The sequence below is a fragment of the Lepidochelys kempii genome, chromosome 5 (genome assembly GCF_965140265.1).
Source record: "Lepidochelys kempii isolate rLepKem1 chromosome 5, rLepKem1.hap2, whole genome shotgun sequence".
Classification (NCBI taxonomy): Eukaryota; Metazoa; Chordata; order Testudines; family Cheloniidae; genus Lepidochelys; species Lepidochelys kempii.
The window spans coordinates 56,300,598-56,325,815 of NC_133260.1; the positions used below are offsets into that span (position 1 = coordinate 56,300,598).

Sequence of the window (25,218 nt, forward strand, 5' to 3'; positions counted from 1 at the left end):
TGAGTCCCACGCCCCCAGCATCTTGACCCCCCACTGAGCCTCCCACACCCAGACCCCGCTGCTGAGCTCTATCTCCCCCCATGCTGAGCCCCAACCACCTTCACGTGGACCCTCCTGCAGAGTCCCATTGCTATTGCACCCAAAACCTCCCAACAAGTCCCTGTGCATTCAGATCCCCCACTGAGGCGCCCGCACCCAGATTGCCCCACATGGAACTCTCTTAACCCATCCCTGGTTCCCCCCACACTCAGCCTTTCCAAACTTAGATCCTGCCTTGCTGAGCCTGCCTGCTCACACCTGGTGCACCTGGCATGGAGGGGCAGGGCCCTGGGGTATTTCTGAGGCAGGCCTGGGTGCAGCCTCACCACTGAGTCTGTGTCCCAGGGGGAAGCTGCAGAGTGATCTCCCACCTCTGCAGCCAGTGGCCTGTGCTCCACAATGCCAGGCTGGAGCCTCCACATTTATTTCACAAATAAAATTTGCAGAATTTTAAAATATTGTGCACAGAATTTTATTTTTTTTGGCACATCATGCCCTCAGGAATAGACCCGAGACTGCTCCAGCAGCGACCGGTGCACCTGTCCCGGGGGCTGCCCGAGCTGCTCAGGTGGCCCCTGGGCCAGGTGCACCAGCCACTGCAGAAGTCACAGAGGTCATGGAAAACCATGGAATCTGTGACAAAAATGGAGCCTTAATTATGATACATTCTTGAATTACATGATCACATGCTGTTTTTTTTCCACAAGACCCCCTCCCTTATTCATGGGATGGATAGTGCTCATTGACTGTATGGACCCGTGCTTGCTTTATGCACACCATTGGAAACTTGCTCTGAAAATAGAATTATTAATTTCCTCATGAACTTTTGTATGGAGGTCATCATAATTGTACCTGAGTGCCGCGCAAACATTAATGGATTACTTTCACAACTCCACCAAGTCCCCTCCATCCCCTGACCAGCTTCAAATCCCAGTAGTGTTCTCTTCACTGCTCAGTCACCCCAATCTGTTCCCCTCCCCTCCGCCCCCTTCCTCCACACTGCTTGGGCACTAGCTAGGGGAGAATTGTCTGTCCTGTGCTTTCATTCTTCCTTCTCTCAGCTCCACTGGTACAGTGGCCCATAGCAATAATTGCAGGGAAAGTCCCACTCAGCCCCTGCATCCCTGGGATGGAGCGTTCCCAATGCAGTCAGACTCTTCCCTGCAGAACTTTAATAAGTCTCTACTAATCACATGCAAACTGCAGGGGGTTTTTTACAGCCAAATTTGGGTGTTTTTTGTGCAGAAAAGGAAAAGGACATCCCTGGCATAAAGCAACCTTCCCTGAAAAATTTTAAGCCCTTGCTCCAAAGCATGGAGGTGTCATGTATTTGCCCCGGGGTGGTCCACCAAGGGCACCCACTTTAGCTTTCTGCTTTCTAACAGTGGCTCACTCCCTCCTGACCAGGGATTTCAAGGTTACAAGTTCATCTATCTTAAATCTAGAACCAGAACAGAACCTGGGCAGATGAGAAATTTCTCTGTACAGCTCAGGCCTTTGATCTTGGCATTGACGTAATAAGAAATCAACGGACAATAACTCTCTCCTCAGGGCGTAGCTTCAAAAGGTTGGGTTTTTGCATAACAAAAGTTGGTGAATTTGCATTAACAGCTCCCTAAGTGGATTTCCTGGTGTGTGACACTTAGGATGTGTCTACACTACAATGTGAGCTTGGGCTGAAACTCAGTCTCAAGCCCAAACCCTGCTTCCATCTATGCAGAAATCTATCTGACTCAAGTCAGTAAGCCCGCTGGACTTGGGTCATAGGACCTTGTAAGAGGAGTGGATCCAAGTCCCTATGGGACTCCAGTCATTCAGGTCCACCGTGCATTGTTTTGCAGTGTGGACACAGCTGGGGCCCAGGTCCCCAGACTAGTGTTCTGACAGTCTGCCAGTGCTGTCCCACAATCCCATGGGCCAGTGTATCTATCCTTTCATTTCAAGACTAGTCAATTGACTCCCAGGAAACAACAAGCAACTTCCTGATTCAAGTGCGGATGCTTGGCATTTAACCCTTCTATTTGAGCTGCAAGCTTAGAGTAAAATTTTACTATCTTGTATTAGCTATGGCCACCAACAAGACGTCCTTTACCAAGATCGCTGCTACCAAGTCATGGGACCACAGTCCATTCTGGTAAGTCTCTAGTGTGACAAGAAGTTCGAATTCAGTAAGAGTATCAGAAATAATCATGTGTACCAAGAAATAGCAGACAAGTTCATAGAGTTGGGGATTCAATGGACCGGTGACCAGTGCAGGGAACATAATAAGCATCTGAAGAGCGACTACTGGAAAGCCAGGTGATCCACACCTCTGGGAACTCCCTGTCATCCTTCCTCTTTTACAAAGACTTTGACTTGGAGCTGGGTACTATGACAAGCACTGAGCCCACAGTGGTTCACAATAGCCTAGTCAGCTAGGATGGCTACCTTCTGATCCCCAAATCTAGTATAGGATAGAAGGGGAGTCAGCAGGCACCAGATCACACTAGCAAAGTGACTCTGGTGCTCACACCGATCCTGAGGAGGCTTTGCTGCCAAAGCAGCTGCAGCATATTCTTAGAGGAGCTGTTTGACCCCCGGAAGAGCAGTCTGCCGTGGGACTGGCAGAAGAAACAAGAGACCGAAATAGCCCTGGAGCCTGGTAAGTGTTCTGGGTCCATGTTGTTAATATACGAAAGGGAGAGATTTCCGGTTTATGACCAAATCCCATTTTTATTGTAACTGTGTGTATCTGCTAATGGTGGAATCCATGCTAGTACTTTGGTGTCGACTCCCCCCCCCCCCCCCCGTGGAATTCAAAATAGTGACTGGGAAGTGGAAATAACTAAACAAGCATATAATGTTTAATTTTTGGTAGATACTTGCAAAAAGGTGTGCTGGGGTGTTAAAAGTAAGGACTATATGTTGCCTCCCCTTGTAGTATGCCGAACCGGAGAAATAGGCCATGCTCAGTGTTACTAGCTGCTTGTAAACAGTAAACTGTATTGGAGTGGTGGGGGAGGAGGAAATCAATGTTAGAAGTAAGGCAGGTGGTTGTATGCAGTCCAGAAATATGTCTGGGGAGGAGGGACTGGCTATGTTCTTTGGGAGCCTGCATTATCATGTGTTTACATATAGTCAGTAGGTAGATATAGTCAGAGTCAGCTGTAGGAAGAATCCATGTGGATGTTAACACACTGTCCTGTTGATTCTGTCATGAATTTTGACTGAATTCTGCATGCAAACTTTTCCCACAGTAGGAACTTCAGATACATAATCACATCTTGAAGTAGGGTATATTTTCTGGGCCCTCCTCTGTAGGACCCCAGCCCACAACACCTGCAGGGTTGTTGCTCAGACCCTATACATTTGAAAACCTGTGTGGCAAAGACTGCTAGCTTGCCACCAGTAGCTTGGAATAGAATGTCCTTTTATCATTCACGAACACCCAGGATTATGTTCTCCAGAATATGGAATGCTGAGATGCACACATCTCTTTTCTCACCCGCTACAATGGTTTTCAATTTTTAAACATAAAGCATTTTTGTAAATTTCAAATTACCAATGTGTGTGCACTCTTTTGACTGTACTTAATTTATGCCTGATGTACACTAGAAAATTAGGTCAGTTGAACTGCGTGAGTCAGATATGAAAAATCCACATCCCTGAGCGGTATTGTTAAGTCGACCTAAGTCCCAATGTAGACAGCACTAGGTCAATGGAAGAATTGCTAGCTAATGCCTCTTGGGGAGGTGGATTACCTATGCTGATGGGAGGACCTCTCCTGCCAGTGGAGGTAGTGTCTGTGCTGAAGCACTACAGTGACTCTGCTACAGTTGTGCTGCTGCAGCGTTTTAAATGTAGAAAAGCCCTCATTTGTGTCTATGGAGCTTCTGGGATGAGGTGAAGCGTTCCTCTAAGACTGTATTGAGACTGAATTCTTCAAAGTAAAACTGTAATCTTGAGATTGCACAGGCACTTTTCTCCGAGGATGCATTGAACCTTTTTTGAAGGAAAGGGACAATATATACTTTTTATCTGCTTTCAGGCCTCTTCACCTCAGCAGCTCAGCCACACTGCACCAGGAGCATCGGATTTTGAACTGTCACAGACTAAGTGCTCAGTGGTGAGTTTATGGTGGACATCCTTGACAGAGGCAACAAACAGGTGCAGTATCAAAGGGAAAAAGATTCATGGCAAGTGGAAAAGCATAGACAGGCAACAGAGCACAAGAAGAGACTTGCAACACAGTTTCTGGAGCAGGAATGTTGCCTAAGGGACAAAGATGGAGCACAACAGAAAGACCTGTTTGAGAGACTGCTTACGCTAATGGCCACAAGATTTCAGGCTCCTGCTCCACTGACACCATGTCCTGAGTCCTCTCCATGGTACCATGTCCTGCAGACCAAGAATACATTGGACAATATCACAGTTGGGTGGCCTGTGCAACTGGGACTGAATGCTAACTGGACAGGGCAAATGTGCCCCCCTGCAGCGGCACCAAGTGTATGCTAAATGTGCTAGAAAGGGAAAGAGAATAGGGGCCAGCAGACATGCAAAAGTAGAGAATTTGTTCGCTTGCATTGGCTTCTCTGTTTTGCACTGTTCAGTGTTTGTTATGCACTTTATTACTGGTTTTGGTGTTGGTTTATTACTGGAGTTTTGGCATCACAATGGCAGCTGGCTTGCCAAACAATGCTTGAATATTGTTTTTCATAATAAGGGTATGTTCACAAATAAAGGCTTTTATTTTATTTAAAAAGTTTACTACCATCACTGCATTGCATCATATAATGTGTATTTCAAAGAGTAAAGATAAAGAAACGATAAAGCACAACTTGGAAGTTCTAGCCAAACACATTTTCTCAATGCATGTGTTCAAATCAGTCCATAATGAAAATCCACAATTCATGTCACACAAACCCCCATTCCCCTATTGTTTAAGCAGTCATCTCATCCACAATTACAATGATAGTCTCCAGCCTACCCCATTCATAGTGTACTGTGAGTACTTCATTTACTGTACAAAGTGCTGTACAAATCCATCTGTAAATATACTATTCTTCTTCCATTGGTTCATACAAGTCCATCGTGTGGTGCACAAAGCATCCCTGATTTCTGTTGCCAGGGTGCATCTTGTTCCAGCTGTGAGAGGTGCACTTTCTGGCTGAGTGTACCAGTTCAGTGGTCCCTTACTGTTATAGGTGCATTCGGGGGCAAATGACTCAGCTTTGGATTCACAAAGATTGTGAAGAGCACAGCAAGCCACAATAATGTGGACAGCATTGATGACACTGGAATCCAAACCGTTCAGTAAACAGTGCTAACAGGATTTCAGTTTGCCAAATGCGCTTTTAACTACCATTTTCCACCTCCCGAATGTAATTAAATCTTCTTTTGCCAGGGCCTCTGAGATTAGGATATGGTTTCATAAGACGAGGCAAAAGGGGTTATATGTGCTCCCCTAGAATAATAGTGGGGACAGTTACTGGAGGACAATGTCATTTGGTGGGAATAGTGTCCCAGCTTGTCTGTGAGAGTAGTCTCCTGATAGGTGGAAAATATTGGCGTTGTGAACTTTTCCAGTTCAGTCCATGTTGGTGTCCATAAATCTGCATTTGTGGTCCACAAAGGCCTGCATAACAATGGAGTAGTACCCTTTGTGGTTTATGTATTCATGCTCCATGAAGAGGGCAAACTCTGGGCAGATGAGTGTCATCAATGGCCCTGCCACAGTTTGGAAACCCCATTCTCTTAAACCCAGTAATTACTTTGGGGATATTGTTTATGCACTCCACCTTTAGGTAAATCACATACCTGATTGCCCCAGAAGCCTCCACCACCACTTTACCCACAGTTGACTTTCCAACACCAAACAGGTTAGCAATGGACCTGTAGCAGTGTGAAGTTGCTAGCTTTCAGATGATCGTAGCAACCTGCTTCTGGACCAACACAGCTGCCCTCGTGTGTGTTATGCTGGAGGGTCAGATTAAGCTGCCCACAGAGCTCCAGAAATGTAGCTTTTTTCATGAGAACGTTCTGGAGCCCATTGCTGGTCATCCCAGGGCTACATGACGATGTGGTCCCACCAGTTTGTGCTTGTGGCCCTGCTCCAGAAGTGCTAGTCTACATGGGAGAATTAGCAGCTATACTGAGAGTTTGGAGCAGCATCAGCCAGTTCAAGTCTGGCACATCCGTGTTGTCGTCATCCTCCAACAGATGCCTTTAGTAGATCTTAAAATGTTGCCAAATATCCCTCCGGTGTCTCATGGATGCTCTGTCTCTTTTTTGAAACAGAAGTAAAAGCCCAAACAGGACAAGTTCTTCAAATGGTGACTCCTCTATGTTGCTGGCTCCAGTTGCCAGGAGTATGCAGACCCAAAAGACAGCTCAGAAGCTCAGCTCAGTATTAGCGGGCTATGACAAGTTCCTGTAAAGTGCTGCAGGACGGACAAGTTTTCCTACAGTTCACAAACAAATGTCTAGAGATGTTACAGCTGGGAAGGGTGCAAAGAAGCTTGAGAGAGGCTGGTTTGATTTGGGTCTTTGTAGTGCTGTGTAGATGCCTGAGTGCCGATGTAAGATCCTGGTCCAGAAATTCTAAATCTAGGGTTAATATTCAGTGTGACCATTCAAGCACTAGGTCTGTGAGCTTGAGTCTCGCAAACTCTGGGCATATATTACAGTGTAAACATACTTGTATTGTCCCAAAAGTCCGTAGTTATACGACACACTTTCAGTATAGTCTTTTGAATTTCCAGGTCTCATATCTGTCACATCTTCCACTGGAGGAGATCCATACAATCCTGGCCTACAATAATATAGAAAATCAATACAGTAAAGCAGGGGTGGCCAACCTGTGGCTCTGGAGCCACATGCGGCTCTTCAGAAGTTAAGGTGCGGCTCCTTGTAGAGGCACTGACTCCGGGGCTGGAGCTACAGGCACCAACTTTCCAATGGGCCAGGGGGTGCTCACTGCTCAACCCCTGGCTCTGCCACAGGCCCTGCCCCCACCCCACCCCTTCCTGCCCACTCTCCTGAGCCTGCCGTGCTCCCACACCTCCCCCTCCCCCCACAGCCTCCTGCACACCACAAAACAGCTGATCTGGGAGGGAGGGGGGGAGGCGCTGATCGGTGGGGCTGCCAGTGGGTCGGAGGCGCTGGGAGTGGGGTGGGGAGGTGAGCTGATAGGGGGCTGCTGACTTATTACTGTAGCTCTTTGGCAATGTACATTGGTAAACTCTGACTCCTTCTCCGGCTCAGGTTGGCCACCCCTACAATAAAGTCTTCCAAGGATATTACATGGAATTGCCATATCTGTCACAGGAAGTGCTAGAGCTTCTCAATGAAATAGTTGTAGGAATTTATTTTAACAGACACTACTTCTGGAGGAATTTCCGTGCCACTGCATAAGTGCAGAATTAATATCTCCTGCAGGTTCTCTCCCCCTCCCCCTGCGCAGAGTAATTGATTGTGACAGGCAAGCAAAGGGAAGCTGTGAGACGGGGTCACACTGCAATTACACTTTTTGCCCAGCAGGGGCTGATGTGGCACCAGAAGAGCAGCTGGGTCATAGGCTGGAGCAGCCAGATGTGGAGAGAAAAGGAGCAGGGGCTGCCTTCCTCGCAGTGCCCTGCCCATGGGGCCAGGTGAGGAGGCATAGGATATGGGGGTGGGGCCGGATAGAGCTGGGAACATGGGGTTGCTGGGGGAGTCACAGACTGGGGTTCAGAAGGACTCTTGGAGCGGGACAGACTGGGTCACAGGAACTAATGGAGTGACAACAATGGTTGGGGCTGAATGATAGTGGAGTGCAGGAACACATGGGGATGGAACAGAGGCAGATGTGCCTGACTAATGGGAGAGGCTAGGGTTTAGCCAGAGTCCACATGGGGGCGGCTCCCCAACTCCATAACAATCCCTCCTCCCCCCCAAAAAAACAAAAACAAAAAAACCTGTTTTGTACTTCTCCCATCCACACCCAACAACCCTCCAGGTTCACTCCCAGGCTTCTTCCCAGCAATTACTTCCCTCTCCCTCAGCTCCTCCGTTACCTCTGACTTCTCCAAGCCTTTGCATTGCTTCTGAGTGGTGCAGGAAATATGTTTCTGTATTGTAGTTTAAATGAATTATTACTCAAAGTTCTGAATTAATATACCTAGTAAAGGCTCTATTTATCAAAAAACATTTCCTGAATCTTTTTTGTTGTCTGTATTGTTACAGACATACTTGTTGACAGGAATTTTGAACTAAATTCCTAAAATAATGGAAGTTTGATTACATTGTGTTATTTTGATAAAATGTGCAGAATTTTAAAATACTGTGTGCAGAATTTTTAATTTTTTTGGTGCAGAATTCCCCCAGGAGTAATAGAAAATATTTTTCCTAATCTCACTCTTCAAAATGGCTAAACTATTTTTGCTGAAACTCTAAAATACAATAAAATAAATTTATATATAAAAATCAACCTGAGGCAGACAACCAGCCTGGAAAATTTCAGCCTAAATTGGTAACGTTGGCAAAATTATAAGTAACTGAAAAAGAGTCTTATAATGAAAAGTGTTGGGCATCCTTAAGAATAGGCAGCTGCCATTTTCACTGATAGTTACTATATGTAGGAGCTCAAACCTCTGAATAGGGTTTCCAGGTCTCCTGTGTAGGTGTCTGAGATTAAAGGCAGACAGCACCAACTATATTCTAAAGCTGCCACACACTCTTGGCTGCTGATCCCAGGCTCTTTCAGGAGTGGGAGAGTCCTTAAATTCCTCTTTAGTGTTCCTCTTTCTTTAACTCTCTACAGCTGCCTCCCTGGGGATTATTACTGCTTGTTAGTCTTCTGCAAAAATAAAGCAGTGAGGGAGAAATGTAGGTTCTTTACCCCCGCAGTGACAAGTTCCTCAAATATGTTGCCTTCTGAATGAGCACTGACTTCTCCTTCCCATCCTTTTGAGTCTTTCATTGAGGATGGTAAGAAGGGTGAAGATTTTTATTAATCTGGTTTGAAATGTTCAGATCCATAGTTTGTATACACATCCTCAAATGCTTTAAGTAGTACAATGGCTCTCTGAGCTGATATGTTGTGGATTGGGAGAGCTAATATATTGGAGGAATGCCAGTAAATGGAGAGTCTTCTTCCGTGTTTAAACTACTGGATCATGCTGTCCTAAAGAAATGAAATATGAATTTTAAGTGTCAGAGGGGTAGCTGTGTTAGTCTGTATCCACAAAAACAACAAGGAGTCTGGTGGCACCTTAAAGACTAACCGATTTATTTAGGTATAAGCTTTCGTGGGTAAAAAACCACTTCTTCAGATGCATCTGAAGAAGTGATTTTTTTTACCTACACAAATTTTAATAATCTTTTATTCCATATACCCTGGGATAAGAGAGAAAAGTTAGGTTGTATTGATTTTGTTCTTGTTTGTATGTTAGTTTAATCTCTGTTGCTTCATTGTCTTCTATGTTTTGTGTCTATAAGTTGGAATAAGTTTTCATGATTTCTCCTGGAAGGAGACGCTATATCAGGAGTGGGCAAACTATGGCCCACGGGCTGGATCTGGCCCCTCAGGGCTTTGGATCCGGCCCGTGGAATTCCCACCCAATGCTGCTGCAGGCCCCGTGCTGCTCTCAGAAACGGCCTGCACCATGTCCCTTTGTGCGTTGCCCTTGCCTCCAGGCACCGCCCCCTGCAGCTCCCATTGGCCAGGAACAGGGAACCGGGACGAATGGGAGCTTCGGAGGAGGTACCTGAAGGTGTTGCAAGGGCAGTGCATGGAGATGTGTGCGCTGCTGCAACCCCGGAGCTGCTTTAGATAAGTGGCGCCGGGCCAGAGCCCGAACCCCTCCTGCACCCTGCCCCTCAACTCCCTGCCTGCACCTTGCACCCCTCCTGCACCCCAACTCCCTGCTCTGAGCCCCCTGCTGCACCCTGCACCCCCATGCACCTCAACTCCATGCCCTGAGCCCCTGTCATACCCTGCACCCCTCCTGCACCCCAACCCCCTGCCCTGAGCTCCCTCCCGCAATCCTCACTCCTGCCCTGAGCCCCCTCCTGCACTCCACATCCCTCCTGCACCCCAACCCCTTTCCCTGAGCCCCCTCATTCACCCCGGATCCCTCCTCTTCCCCAATCCCTTGCCCTGAGTCCGTTCCTGCACCCTGCACACCCTCCCGCATCCCAACCCCCTGCCCCGGCCCTGCATAGAATTTCCCCACCCAGATGTGGCTCTCAGCCCAAAAAGTTTGCCCACACCTGTGCTGTATGCTTTGGAAGAATGAAAATATCCAGGAGTAGGCCAGGAAGTAATAGTCACGTGACTGACTATTTCAAGTGAGCTGACGTGCTAGAGCAAGTCAATGAATTCGTCAAACAAAGCTAGACTGGAGTGAAATTTACTTTGAGAGTCCATGTTCACATATAAGTATAGTGCAGAACTTTTAGGAAATCATTTGGTTATACTACGTGATAGCTTATAATATATATTAGAAACATCAGGTGAGCACAAATGTTTAAAGGGACAGTTTAGGTTCAAAATTCAGCTTTGATTAAAAATAAACGTTTTAAAATTCACAGAACAGTTCATGTTTTTTCAGTGAAACAGCTTTTTATGGGATACAAACACCCTAGGGGGAAGTTTAAATATAAACACTACTATATTGTTCTAGAGCATGAAAATAACTCAATTTTAATTGTCCAAACTAATAATAGGTCATAAATAGAAAAATAGTTTAAGATGTTGACTGAAAAGAATGTTATTTAAAATATTTTAAATCTAAATTTAAAAAAGAGAGCTAGTAAAAAGTTCTTTAAGTCAGAAATAAAGAAATGACATTCCTTAGATTTCGCATGGAGACTACCTAAGGAGACAGTAATTTTCAGATGGGATGCATGTCTCTAAACAAAGGAAGCTGAAAAGCAAGATGTAAACAGAATGTATCAAATAACCTCAGAAAACTTGCCTTTTATCCAAACAAATATCCTATAGAAAATGGAAATCCCGGTCCTTAAATCCAATTTTAAAAAAGCATAAAATGTCAGGCAATATGTAAGAGAGAAATTATAAGGACTAAAATGAAATTTGAAAAGCAAATAGCCAAAGACATAAAAATTATTTATCAGAAACGGGAAGTTTGAGAGAATCAGTGGAACACCAAGACTAACGGGAACAAGTAAGCCTCAATAATATTTTAATGCCGGGGGGGAGGGATCTCACTCTTTCTGAAACAGAGATCATAATTCAGCTGAAACTTGGTATTCTTGAGACCCCTGTTCGTCATGTGAAAGCGAGGCTTCCCCTCTTGTCTCTGTTTTTCTTCTAATGGGACTGAGGTTATGGGATGCCCTGAGAAATTGTGAGTATGAAACTGAGAGGAAACACACTATGTTTCCAGGGTTCCTTGGTATAGAAGTTACAAGAACTAGTGCTGTGATCTCTCCATCATCCTTTGCAGCTTCAACAGAGTCTCCTCTGCTCTGAGGATTGCTGATGGTCCAGTAGACAGCAAGTTGACAACAAGCTTCCTCTGCACCAGGTCTGTTTTGCTAGAGTAGGTAGGTAGAGATGGATCCATTGGGCCTTTTTACTTTCCCTCCACTGTCTCCACTTCCATACACCTCAAACATCTCCATTTCCACCATATCCCGATAAAATCTTTTCTATGCCCCCTGAAACCCTCATACACTGTACTTGCTGCATTAAAACCCCTATTTTGTTGGTTATGGATATTCCATAAACAACAATGTTGTGTATAAAGGATTAAGGTTGGTTAAGCTTTACACCCTCAAGGGAAATGCTAGAAAGCAAAGAAATATGAAATATGGGACACTGCTCAACTGTACCCTAATTACCACACATCAAGCTTCCACAGACAGTGACAAACTCCACATGGTCACAAAGAACTTCCTTCTAGTTGAGTGTAGTGCATTTATCTCCCATATAGTACAACACACAAAACCTTAACCACAACCTCATATTTCTTCTGTAAATATATAAAATGGCATATGCTTAACTTGCACATACATCGACTGAATATTTGCTGAAGCTGTATTCAGCTTCTGTGTTAAGTGTGAGGGAGATTAAATGAAGTTAAATTAATAGGGAGAAAATTTAAAACTGATAAATGGAAATATTTTCTCACACAACACATAATTAGCCTGGGGAACTCTGATGCATGTGAGACTAAGAGATTGTCAGAATTTAAAAAATGGATTGATACAATGTGGCTAGCAAGTTACAATAGTAAGTATTTTTTTAAAAGTTGCATAAATCTTCAGGTATAAAAGGGTTTAAGGAACTGTCTAAATAATAGGAGTTAGTAAGAAATTTTATCCCTGTGGGCATGTTATTCCATAACTTTCAGTTGCAGGGTTTCTTGCACCTGTCTGCAAAGCATCTGATAATGGCCGCTGTCAGAGACCGGATACTGGCCAGACCATTGTTGTGATTCAGTATGGCAATTCCTATGTTAGTATGTTCTCTTGAATTAAAACATGACATGGAAGGAGTGGAGAATTGCACATCCAACTGTAGTATCATAAACAGACTAGTACATATAGTACTACATGAAATAAATTAATCACAGGAGCAGCAGCATCTCCTCCCCCACTATGAAAGTCAGTGGAAATTGATATAAAACAGAGTAGGATTGAAATGACCTTGTTTTTTACAAGCACAGAAATTAGGTAATAGCTACAATCAGATAAGCCTTTTTTCACCTACAGACCTGTTTCTTTTAGAAGTGACTCTTGCAATGGTTATCCATCTGTTTGTCTCAGTAAGATTAGATTTCTGCAGTGTACTCTATGTAGGGCTACATCTTAAATTTATTCAAAAACTGCAGGTGGTGCAGAGTCGGGGGACCAGTTGTTAAACCGTTTCTTTTTATGAGTGTATTAAACCGATATTGTATAATCTGCTTTGGCTGCCTAGTGGTTTTAAAGATGTTGATTTTGGTCTATAAGGTTTTAAATGACTGGGATCTACCTAGCTAAGAGACCTCTCTTTGTGACATACTACCATAGCTGAGGTTAGCAGAGTTCAAGTTAGCAGTGTTCAAGTCTCTCTGGGATGTCTCGCTGGATGTTCTTGGTTAATGCTCCTGGGCCATTGGAATTTGCTTGCTCCAGAACAGTCTGAGCATGTTAATCTGCAGTGTGTGTTGTAAGCCTTTTCTATGTTACCTATGAGTAAATGATGTTGGATTGTGTCAGTGTGGATTCTGGGAATTTTATGGAAATGCTCATTAATTTCTATTATATTTTTATTACACTGTGCTTAGTTGATTTTGGAGAACTGACAGGTTTTTTAGTGTATTTTTGAAAGTTTGTAAAGGGTGCCTAGAGAATCAGATGGTTGGTCTTTAATAGTTTGTAAAAATCCAGATAAATTTATTTTTTGCCTTTTGATGCTCCCTCCACAGAATCTGTATCCATTTTATAGTTCTTATCAGAGGTGTGAATTTTCCTCTTTACTTTTACAAGTGACATGGTTTTGGATTGGTCATCATTTTGAATAGGCAAGACTGAGCTGATTCTTGCCAGTACCTTTTTCAATGGAAAAAAAAAAGTCTATAATAATGAAAATTGCAATCGTCTTTGTTAAAGGTACATCAAGCATTCCCCTAACTGTTCATTTGATATGCTTAAAAAAGATTTTGAACATGATACGTAACACCTGTAACTCAATTACCTCTTACTGTTTTACAATACTGACTGGTTTGGAGAAACAATACAATGCACCATGTGCTAGTGTATTTCTTCACCTAAGATGCATGTTGAAAGACAAGAGGAGGTTGATATTTAAAATTTAAGTCTGATTTATGAAAAACTGAATATAATTCTTCTGCATGTCCTTCCTTTCTGAATGGAAGTGCTATCTAGTGTTAAAATTGTACTTTCTCTGGAAAAAGAATACAGCTATTTCCTGAAAAGCATTTTGCTTACTGTAATGATATCTTCAGTGTGTCTGCTTCAGTGTGTATCCTGTTTTCTAAAGATGTGTGCTATCTGCAGCGGTTTCCTGAGGATATTCACTTGAACTGTTTTCTGCCATCACTACTGATATACTATTGCCATGGACTCTGTTGTTATACTATCAGTTTTTAGTTAAATAAAACAGATGTCAGAGCATATTTTCATAGCTATTCAGGAACAACAATTTAATGCAAGAATACATACTAACCTGAAAAATACAAGCTTATGTGTTAGCTGATAGTAACTGAAATACAGAAAAGATATGTTCTTGTAGCTTTGATTGAATTTAACTGCTGGCATAAGAAATGAAATTAAACGCACCATATTTTTTGTTCTGAGGTAAATTGTGATAAAGTATTTATTTGAGTCACTTACACTCACCTGGTAATAAATGTAATAAAATATAGTTATGTGGGAGAGAACAAGTATATCCTGGTCATAGTCAGAGGAATTAATCTAGAATATACCAAAAGTAGTGGTATGCCTACTACGGAGGACAAAATCCTTCCATTTTGTTCAAAACTTGAGATTCTTGAGTATGTTTTATAGAACTGTAAAATAGAAGATTGATGATGCATATTTATAATTCTAAAAAACCTGATCTCTTATGGAGAAGCTTCTGTTATTTTATTTTCTTCTTTATTAGTAGAGCCATTTATTAGAAAAGTTAATTATGTCCGGAGTATTATAATTATGTCCGGGGAATAAACTGGAGTAGATAAACTCTTAATGATTCTGCTCTCTGCCAAATTTAACTAATAAATGAGGAAAGAGAAATAAAACTTTGTACTTGTACAGCACATTTCATTTAAAGATATCAGTGTTTTACAAATATCTATCTCAATAGTTATTTTGAGGTGTAATAAATGGGAATCATGTGCATTCTACAGACTAATAAACCGAGATACAGGAATGAAATAGCTTAGGTAAGTCTTTCATTCACAATTGTCAGCAGAGCCCATGATTCCTAACTGAGTTTTTTAGTGCAGTTTCTGAAAATTGTCCCAAACAGAAATGATATAGAAACAACATGGTTGTTAAAGGATTTCATTTTTTCATAAGTCAGCAAGTCTCTTTTATAAAGGATTGTTAGGGGAAATCTCCTTTTATCATTTAAAACTTCCATTGCAATGTACAGCTCTGCCCCTCACTGCTCATCCAATCTTCTTACTTAGTGTGTTTCCTTCTTTTCCACTGTGACAGCACTGACAACCTATTTGTTCACTTCAGTTACTTTATATAAGGGCTGGGCAAACTTTTTGGCCCGAGGGCCATATCTGGTTATGGAAGTTGTATGGTGGGCCATGAATGCTCACGAAATTGGGGTTAGGTGTGGGAGGGGGTGAGGGCTGTGGCTGGGGGTAAGGGCTCTGGGGTTCGGCTCCAGATGAGGTGTTTGAGGTACAGGAGGGGGATCAGGGCTGGGGCAGGAGGTAGTGGTGCGGGGGCAGGGTGAGCGCTCTGGCTGGGGGTGCAGGCTCTGGAGTGGGGTCAAGGATGAGAGGTTTAGGCTGTAGGAGGGTGCTCCAGACTGGGACTGAGGGGTTCAGAGGACAGGAGAGGGATCAGGGCAGGGGTTTGGGGCATGGGAGGGGGCCAGGGGTGCAGGCTCCGAGCGGCGCTTACCTCAAGCAGCTCCTGGAAGCAGTGGCATGTCCCCCATCCAGCTCCTACTTGGAAGTGCATCTAGGAGGCTCTACGCGCTGCCTCATCCGCAGGCGTCGCCCCTGCAGCTCCCATTGGCCGTGGTTCCCTCGGGTTGCCCTTATGTGTAGGAACCGGAGGGGGGACATGCTGCTGCTTCTGGGAGCCGTGTGGGGTGGGGTAAGCCCCGAGTCCACTCTCTGATGGGAACTTGAGGGCCAGATTAAAACGTCTTACAGGATGGACACAGCCCGTGGGCCATAGTTTGCCCACCCCTGCTTTGTATAGTCATCTTTATGGTTTACAACATCACTTTCTATACTTGTCCACCTACCATCTCTTTTAAGTATGTGCCTTCATGGTGTCTACAAGACATAAGCCAACGAATAATGGATAGGTTGCGAGAGAGTTGGGTATGGTAGATATTAATTAAAATATATCTTCTGTGTACAGGGCTAAAATAAATGACTCAACCAGGTAAAGTAGAATGTTTTCCTGGGTGAGGTTCAACTTCTGTTGAACCTAAATTTCAATTAAAAAATTACTGAGAAGGCATTTTGCCTGGTGCCTAAGTTTCCTTCCATAGTCTTCCAGTAGTTCTCTTGGTCTTCAGGACAATTCAGTTGCTGAGGTGACTTACCCCTCTGGTCAACTTACAAATTCCACCCCTTTTGGCGCATGAAGTTCAAACATAAACATAAGTGTCTTGAGTCTAAGGCTTTGTCTCCACTGGCAACTGAATGACAAAACTTTTCTCTTTTAGAGGTGTTAAAAAAAAAACACCACCACCCCCCGAAAGACAAAAGTTTTGCTGACAACAAGCACTGCTGTGAACAGCGCTTTGTCGGCAGGAGCGCTCTTCTGCTTGTTGTGGGTGTAGGTGTCTACACTGCATGCCTTTTAGCAGCATGGCTGTAGCGACATAGTGTAGCAACGTAGTGTAGACATAGCCTCAGTGTCACCAAGCACAGCCCTTTCTTTAAGGGAGCTGTCTTCTCTTCCTCTTTCTTCATCTCATTTCCAGCCCTTCCTTTTCGGGGTAGTCACCAGTCCTCCTGAGCTCTAGTCAGATCTGGCTTCCCGCTATATACTGAACAGGGTGGCATTGTGGAGGGAAACCTTTCCTATCTTTTTCTGTCCCTAGGAACCCTAGTTGGGTTGTCTGCTCCCTGTAACCACAACCTGCTCAGCTTCTCCTCAGTGCTTCATCCTATGCTACTAGCCTTCCTACTTTTTTATGGAGTATTGTCTCCCAGGGCCCCTTTCACTGAAGTCCCTCTTTGCTTTTACACCCTCCACTCCAATCTGGAATTCTTCTCCACTTGGTTCCCCCTTGTTAGTAAACCATACTATGCCTTTCTACCTCCAGGCATGCCAGACTCTTAGTCACCTGTTCTTTGTCATGTGACCCTACTTATTTTTTTCTGTCTGGGGAGGTGGGCTAGGTTTGCCATGAGTACATCTGTGCGCCAGTGATTTTACAGCGCCAGCTTACCTTGTGACAAGGCCTGAAGTGATTGATTTAATTTAAGTTTTTCTGCCTGCTTGTCACTCACTTTAGGAGTATCAGGAGTTTCACTTCTGGTCTTCCCTGGTTTTGTTGGCAGACCTTTCTGGGTGTGTCATAGAATGTATATTAATTGAAGGAGAAGGAATATTTGGAACAAAAGCTTCCATTTTCCAAAATGATTGCCATTGATATTAAATAGGAATTAACAACAATAGTCTTAAGCACTCTAAAATCCCTTCCCATTTCAGTTGTTCAGTTTTCACCCTTGTGCTGATTAGTTCACTAATTTTTCAGCCATCATAGTCTTCTGGGACACGTACAATTCTAATTAATGTTAAAATATGGCAGATTTTTTTTAGAAAGGCATGATTTTTTTTTAAACATAAAGCCCAAAAGGGGCACAATCCCTTTATTTTCTTTGTAGATAACCTTTGTCTGGAAGGAATGAAAAGGTTCGTTGACTCACATTTTCAGAAATAGGATACACTGAGGATTACATTCTGTACTGCTCCTCTTAGTGGCAAAACACCAAAATCACGGCCCTAAGGGAGAGGTGTCCTCACTGTTACACAAAGTCTCTGGCTGAGGATAGAATCCTTCCTTGGATTTCAAGCATTACAAAAAAGAGGGACCTGAATCAAAATGTCAGATTCTGGATACCCTTTTTCCCTTTTCTCCCTCTTGCTTTGAATCTTATGTCTCTTTCTAATTTTGAACTAAATTAGAGAGTTTTTAAGAGGGAACTTTCAATGAGGTCTGAGATGGCATGGATTTGGGCAAATCAATTAATTAAACCATTGAAAAGATCGTTCTGAAATACAACAATCCACTTAAACACAGATTGATGCATTAAATCACCATTTTAAAAAGAGCTAAGCTAGTAACCAATGTTAAATTTCAGTAGTGATAGACAGAAATAAAGGCCTTTATAAACAATGATTTTAACTGAAAACTTCCATCAGAGTTGGACATGTCAGAGTTCAGTTGTTTTATGTTTAATGTCAGGTTTCAGAGTAGCAGCCGTGTTAGTCTGTATCCGTAAAAAGAAAAGGAGTACTTGTGACACCTTAGAGACTAACATTTATTTGAGCATAAGCTTTTGTAAGGTGCCACAAGTACTCCTTTTCTTTTTATGTTTAATGTGTTATAGTAAAGCTCTTTCAATACCCCCGATGTTCTTCTTGTGATGACACTTTGAAATTGATAGTTTTGTTTTATAGTCAACTGTTTATTTCACACTCTTTTTCAGGTGGTATCATGGAAAACTTGACAGAACAATTGCAGAAGAACGTCTTCGGCAAGCCGGAAAACCTGGTAGTTACCTTATTCGGGAGAGTGATCGGAGGCCAGGGTCATTTGTGCTTTCATTTCTTAGCAAAACAAATGTTGTCAATCATTTTAGGTGAGTACTTTTGTTATATCTAAAAATGTGATAGCTACTGTATATATAGGTATAGAAGTCCTTGTAGCACATACAAACAAACTTAAATGTTTGCATTACAATCAATCTTAACTAGCAGTTCAGGTGGTTCTGAATATATGTACCTGTCATGACTATATTTTGCTGTTCATGTGCTTGCATTCCATTAATTGATTTAAAATAAGTATCCTGCTTTAAAATACTTTTTACATGGATCAACTTTTTCAGCACCCAGAGCAGAACACAGAAGCATCAGGAAATAAATGGAGCTGCAAAATGGAAAAACTTACTATCAAACAATTTACACCTTGAATTGTAGCAAATAGGCTTATAGGCAGCATTAGGCAGGTGTCAGGGTTCCTTCCACACTCTGAACTCTAGGGTACAGATGTGGGGACCTGCATGAAAGACCCCTTAAGCTTATTTCTACCAGCTTAGGTTAAAACTTCCCCAAGGCACAAAGTCTTTGCCCTTGGATTAAGTAAATGCTGCCACCACCAAGTGATTTAACAATCAGTCAGGGAAAGGACCACTTGGAGTTCCTATTTCCCCAAAATATCCCCCCAAGCTCTTACACCCCCTTTCCTGGGGAAGCTTGAGAATAAACAAGATGAGCACAGACCAGCCTTGGATTTTTAAGACCCCAAAAAACCCAATCAGATTATTAAAAAACAGAACTTTATTAGAAGAACAAAAAAAGATAAGAGAACAACTCTGTAAGATCAGAATGGAAGATAATCTTACAGGCAGTCAGATTCAAAACATACAGAATCCCTCTAGGCAAAACCTTAAGTTACAAAAAGACACAAAAACAGGAATACACATTTTCTCCAGCACAACGAATTTCACAAGCCAAAACAAAGAAAACCTAACGCATTTTCTAGGTAGATTACTTATTAACTTTACAGGAGTTGGAGGCTTGCATCCTTGTTCTGTTCGCAGCTAAGGTATCACACAGACAGACAAAAGCCTCCCCCCCCCCTCCAGATTTGAAAGTATCTTGTCCCCTCATTGGTCATTTTGGGTCAGGTGCCAACTAGGTTACCTGAACTTCTTAACCTTTTACAGGTAAAAGGACTTTGCCTCTGGCCAGGAGGGATTTTATGGCACAGTATACAGAACGGTGGTTACCTTTCCCTTTATATTTATGACAGCAGGTCTCTTCTTTGTTAATCAGAGTAACTTAAAATGAATTGTTCTAAATGTGTTCTCTGACAGTCATTGCAGTTAATATTCCATATTATTTAATATTCTTAGTGTACCAATGCAAATTAATATTATCTTTTGTTTTAAGAGAAAAATTGAGAGGGGAAAAAAGTAAGAAATCTGTGTCTCTTGATTTCTGGGTTTGCTGGAAATAGCATTCAATGCATGTTGGAATGGATTGCATTTGATATTAGTAGTCCTTTGACCACTGTCCCAAGTTATGGCTAGGATTACAGTTTTAAGGAGCGTATTTGTTCTGGTTTGTATGAATGAGACTTGCTGTGTGTAAACTTGAATGTTGTTGCCAATAACGTTGTTCAAGCGCCACAAAATAGAACTGCTGATATCTTGGAAATTGAATCTCTTCAGTCTAACAGCTAATGGGAAAGCAGTTCCACAGCAGTCTGTTTGAACAAGACACAGTTGAACTCTAGAAAGTAGTAACTGATTGGGAATATTCTAGTCTGTCACGCCTGAAGCAGACCACAGATGGATCTAATGGCCTTCAGGAAGGACAGGTTTCAGATGTTCTTCACATTCATGGAATCTGTTAAGCAGAACAGATGAACAAGCAATCCATGGGATCTTTATTCTATAGTACATCTTTCCCATTCATCACTCCCCTAATCCACTCCCTTGGCCATGGTGAGAAGAGTTCTCCGGAAGATTTCTGTGTATTGAGGACCCTTTATTCTTATAACCTCTGAGTACGGGAGGAAGCTGTGGTTCCCATAATTAATGAATTTGTCTGTTGCCAGTGTGATCAAGCTCTTTGCAGGAGAGGACTTCGAGGCATTTAACTAATTAAATTTAACAAACTTTTGGTCCTGTTGTTGACCAGGAGAACTGAAGCAAGGTCTGTCAGTCAAGACACTCACCATTGGCAGTGCTAAACTCCAGAAATCTGTCTGCCTCAAGAGTGTATTGTGGGGATTTGGAGAACTTTCTCTTCCTGGTGTGTAAAACTGGGATCTTAATTCTACAGTCGTCTGTTCTGGTAATTCCTTCAGGCCAGCATAGTGATGGACTGAGGCCCACCATCATCACAAAGTTCAGTCTTTGGCTGTTGTAGCCTTACAGAGACTGGGCAATCCTTCTTTACTTGGATTTTAACATTTTATGTTTGTTGAAAGGTCAACTCTAACAAAAGCCAAAGTCTGATAGACATAGATGTTGTCAAAAGACTTGTTTTGATCCGTTGTTCAAGGAACAGTTTAATAGGTATATAGACTAATATAAAAAAATCTTTAAGCAGGACAGTTTCCCAATAAACCTGTATCTGAAGTGCAAGACCACAGGCAAAGAAAATGGTAGAAGTTAAGGAACAGAAAAGCAGTAACGTCAAGAATCAGTGTGGGATTGTGAGGGGAGGTTTAACCTAAAAACAGAAACAAATTTCTCCAAAGCCAAATTGTTCACTTGATTTCTGGAATGATCATTAGCTTTGAAAAAAAGAATGAGCATGGCAAGTAGTTCTTGGTCTTCAAGTGTTGAAATATTATCTTCTCAGATTCCAATAACTAATTTTGTAAATAGATCTTTAAGGCATTTCCATTCTTTTAGTTTCAGTTTCAACTTGAAAGTAGAAAGTGAAAAATTTAAATAAACTTTTCAGATATTAAATCAATATTGCTTCATATCAGCAGCCCCCTTTTTTTGTTAAATTTAATTACTCATGTTTTTTCTTCATTAACTTAACAGCCCGGTTGCACAATTTGATTGGGCAATAATATTCTTGTATTATAAGTGTTTTTTATAAAGTAAGAGCAGAAGAAATATCCTAGACCTTTCTTTTATCTGTGTGCCACAGACATTCTTCAGTGAGTTGCAGTAAACTTTCTCCCCATTTATTTGTGTGTCCCCAATTGGTGTCAACTGGAATCTTCCTCTAGTTACACTAAACTTCTAAAATAGGAGCAGGTGTAGCCCCAAAAAGTCAGTTACTTTTTTATAAAAAACTTTGGATCCTGTTACTTTCCAATTACACACTGGATGTTACCATAACTTACCCTTTCTTTTTAGGGCATTGTAACTAGAGGAGTTGTTCAGTCATCATGTTGATAACTTAAAAAAAAAAAAGATTTGATCAGTCTGATTTTACAACCACATTATCATACAAATAGTACTGACTAAGAATAATCAATATGTTTTTTCAGTGCTAATATCCGACTTTTGTATAGCTGGAAACTTCAGCTGTCGTTGATACCAGCAATTATGCAATCAGTCAATTTTTTGGGATGTCTGATTTTATCGATATTGTGCTTGCTTGGCTTTGATTAAATCTTTCTGTGTGCATTTGACCATTTAAAATTAAGTATAGGGGAAATGTTTTAAAATATCATTGTTTTATTTAAACCCACAGATACAGGAAATTCAGAGTTCAGGTTGTCACTCTTAACTTTCCCTAGCATAGCAATCTAAGTGTGCATGGTACTTAAAAATAGGACACGAATTTAAATAGATAAATACAGCACAGGAAAAGAAAGCTTTTGCCTTCACTCTTAATCTGTCACGTTATTTAGAGGATTAAGTTAAAACTTTGGCATAGCACATTTTTAATTACATTAACATTTAGGTAATATGAGTCATTTATTGTGCTTATTGTTTTAAATATTAAGATAAACAGTCATATCAGAATTTTACTGTTTCCTATATTTTTACTGGTTCATTTTTCTCAATTTAAAACATTTCTGTTCATTTCTGTACATTTATTTTTGTCATCACATCTGTTATGTTTCCAAATAAATCAAAAGTCAAGCAAGAGGGAAAAATTGTTCGTATTTTGACAGTTTTAAAGCATACTTGACATTCATAGTAAATCTAACAATCTAAGGGTATGTCTACACTTGCAAGTTTTTTTGGCAAAAGTTATACCACTTTTATTAAAGTGTTTTAATTAAAAGCGCTGATGCATGTCCACTCTAGTGCCTTATGTTGCTGGAACACATCCACACTAGCAGCTCTTGTAATGACAAAGAGAGCAGTGCACAGTGGTGGCTATCCTACTATGCAACTGGCCGCAGGGTGCTTCGGGAAGGGTTTGTAATGCTTCATAGGGCAGGTACAGCATCACATGATGCAGGTTTCTCAATCCCATTGCCAGCTGCTTTTCAGCTAAAGTGTGTGTGGGGAGAGTGTGTGACAGCGAGCGTGTGGGAGGGAGAGGGGGAGGAGACAGACAGTGTGTGTTGGGGGAGAGTAAGTGTGTCCACATGTCATCTCATAAATTTGCACCTGCAGGAAGCAACCAGTCCTGAGACAGGGAGACCCTAACCTCCCTGGCTTTGCACAGCACAGAATCTCTCTCGGTGTCACACACACATATCCTCCCCTGCCTGCCTGCCTCTGTTCATATTATGGGAGGCAGAGCATTCCATATTAATGATTTGCTTTTGTGTCCCAGAGCCAAGCAGCATAGCACACCCCAGCTGTCAGAATGGAGCTTTGAACGGGGAAAGGTGCATGCCTGCAGGGCTGCTGAGCTCAAAACACTGAGCAGAGAGGCACTCAAGGCATTGTGGGACACCTCCGGAGGTCGATTACAGTGATAAAAGCAATCAAGGCATTTACACTGGCACTAGAGCTTTAAAGCCTCAGTGCAAAAAGCCTTATGACTCTCGTTGGGGTGGTTCTGTTACAGTGCTGCAACTGAGGAGTTTTGGCGCAAAAAGTGGCTTGTCAGTGTAGACGTCAGCGCAAAAATTTTCAAGTGTAGACCAGGCCTAAAGCATTAAAAATTAGGTATTCAGTGCTCTGCAGGTGTATGAGCAACAGTTAAAGCTCTTTCATGTTAATAAAATATTTTGACATGTTTGTCAAAATTAGACTTTGTTGGAAACCTTGTTGCAATCCTGAGTTTTCATTTTATAGGAAGAGCACCTATTAGATCATCTGATCCAGCTCTGTGATTTAATCTTGCTCTTTAAAACACACATTCTAGGACAGTATTTTTATCTTTTAGTTTTAAATGTTAAGAGCTTTCCTCCTTGCTTTAGTAACTTAATATTTTTCATAGTCAGAAAACTCTTCTTGACTTTCATCTTAAAATTTCCTGTTTCATCCTTTTATTCCTAGCTTATTACCTCCCTGTTTTGACCCTAAACAAGTCATCTTTTTTTCCCCCCAAATTTCAAGTATTTGTAAGCTATTATGCCTCTGCTCTGTCGCTCCTGCTTAGAAGTTACTTTGTCAAGGCATATATGTATTTAGTGTGAAGGAATGCATTTTGTTAGGTATATGCTTTGAAAATAGTTTGCTTTCGAAAGCAAATACTCTGAAAAATCAGTACTGTAGCTTCTATAAGTTATCTATGCACATTTATAGAGAGAAATATCTTTTTTTTTGTATTACCATTAGTGTTTCTTTCCTAACAGGATTATTGCCATGTGTGGAGATTATTACATTGGTGGACGACGATTTTCTTCACTTTCAGACCTAATAGGTTATTACAGTCACGTGTCTTGTTTGCTTAAGGGGGAAAAATTGCTTTTCCCTGTAGCACCTCCTGAGGCAAGTAATAACTTCCTAACAGTAACATGTTTTTTCTTTATTATTTTCTTTTTAATAAAACATTGTTTGATCTGTTATTATTTTATAGTGTGATAGGAAAAATGTAGCAAGTTTCTTCTAGTTTTATGATCACTTTTCCCTTTCACAGCAAAATATATAAGGATTTATACATTATATAGATGCATTTTTGCTGGTGCAAATACCAAATATTACATATCTTATATTGTAATTTAAAATACAACAAAAACCTTTAGGCATTCATGTATTATGTAGATATCCAAACACTATAGTGATGAGTATGGTATGAAACCCAATATAGACCCAGAAGAAATTATAAGAAAACATACAGTTTATGGAGGTAAGACGATTAAAGAAGTAGAAAGAGGTAAGAAGCACTATTAGAATGTAACTATTGTGACAGAGTTCCTCCTCTGCCTTGGTGGGTCCTGCGCTTATTGGCGGATTTTCTTGCCTCAGAGGTTCACGGCAGCCCACAGTTTGGCCACTTTTGTGGCTCAAATCTGCCGTTCACTCAGATAATCTCATCACTGGCCAGCATGGGGAAAGGAAGAAGAACAATCCCCGCAGTCTCTGCTGATCTACCTAGCGATCGGGGAACAGGCCGGAGACCTTCCCCTCTAGTGGAACCCACAGTCCAGTTCAACTCTTCCGGTATCAAGGAGGGAGTTGGAGGGATGGGAGGAACCCGGGCCCACCTTCTACTCTGGGTTCCAGCCCAGGGCCCTGTGGATTGCAGCTGTCTACAGTGGCTCCTGTAACAGCTGCGTGACAGCAACAACTCCCTGGGCTACTTCCCCAGGGCCTCCTCCCAACATCTTCTTTATTCTCACCACAGGACCTTCCTCCTGATGTCTGATAATGCTTGTACTTCTCAGTCTTCCAGTAGTATGCCTTCTCACTCTCAGCTTCTTGCACCTCT

General features: G+C 42.0%; 1 protein-coding gene across 1 annotated transcript in view; it reads left to right on the forward strand.

Moving 5' to 3' along the window:
* RASA1 (RAS p21 protein activator 1) overlaps positions 1-25,218 on the forward strand; it is a 118,312-nt gene that overhangs the window by 14,900 nt on the left and 78,194 nt on the right. The window contains exons 2-3 of the mRNA XM_073344424.1: positions 18,393-18,545; positions 24,143-24,278. Coding sequence (XP_073200525.1) covers positions 18,393-18,545; positions 24,143-24,278 — 289 coding nt within the window. The remainder of the gene's footprint in view (positions 1-18,392; positions 18,546-24,142; positions 24,279-25,218) is intronic.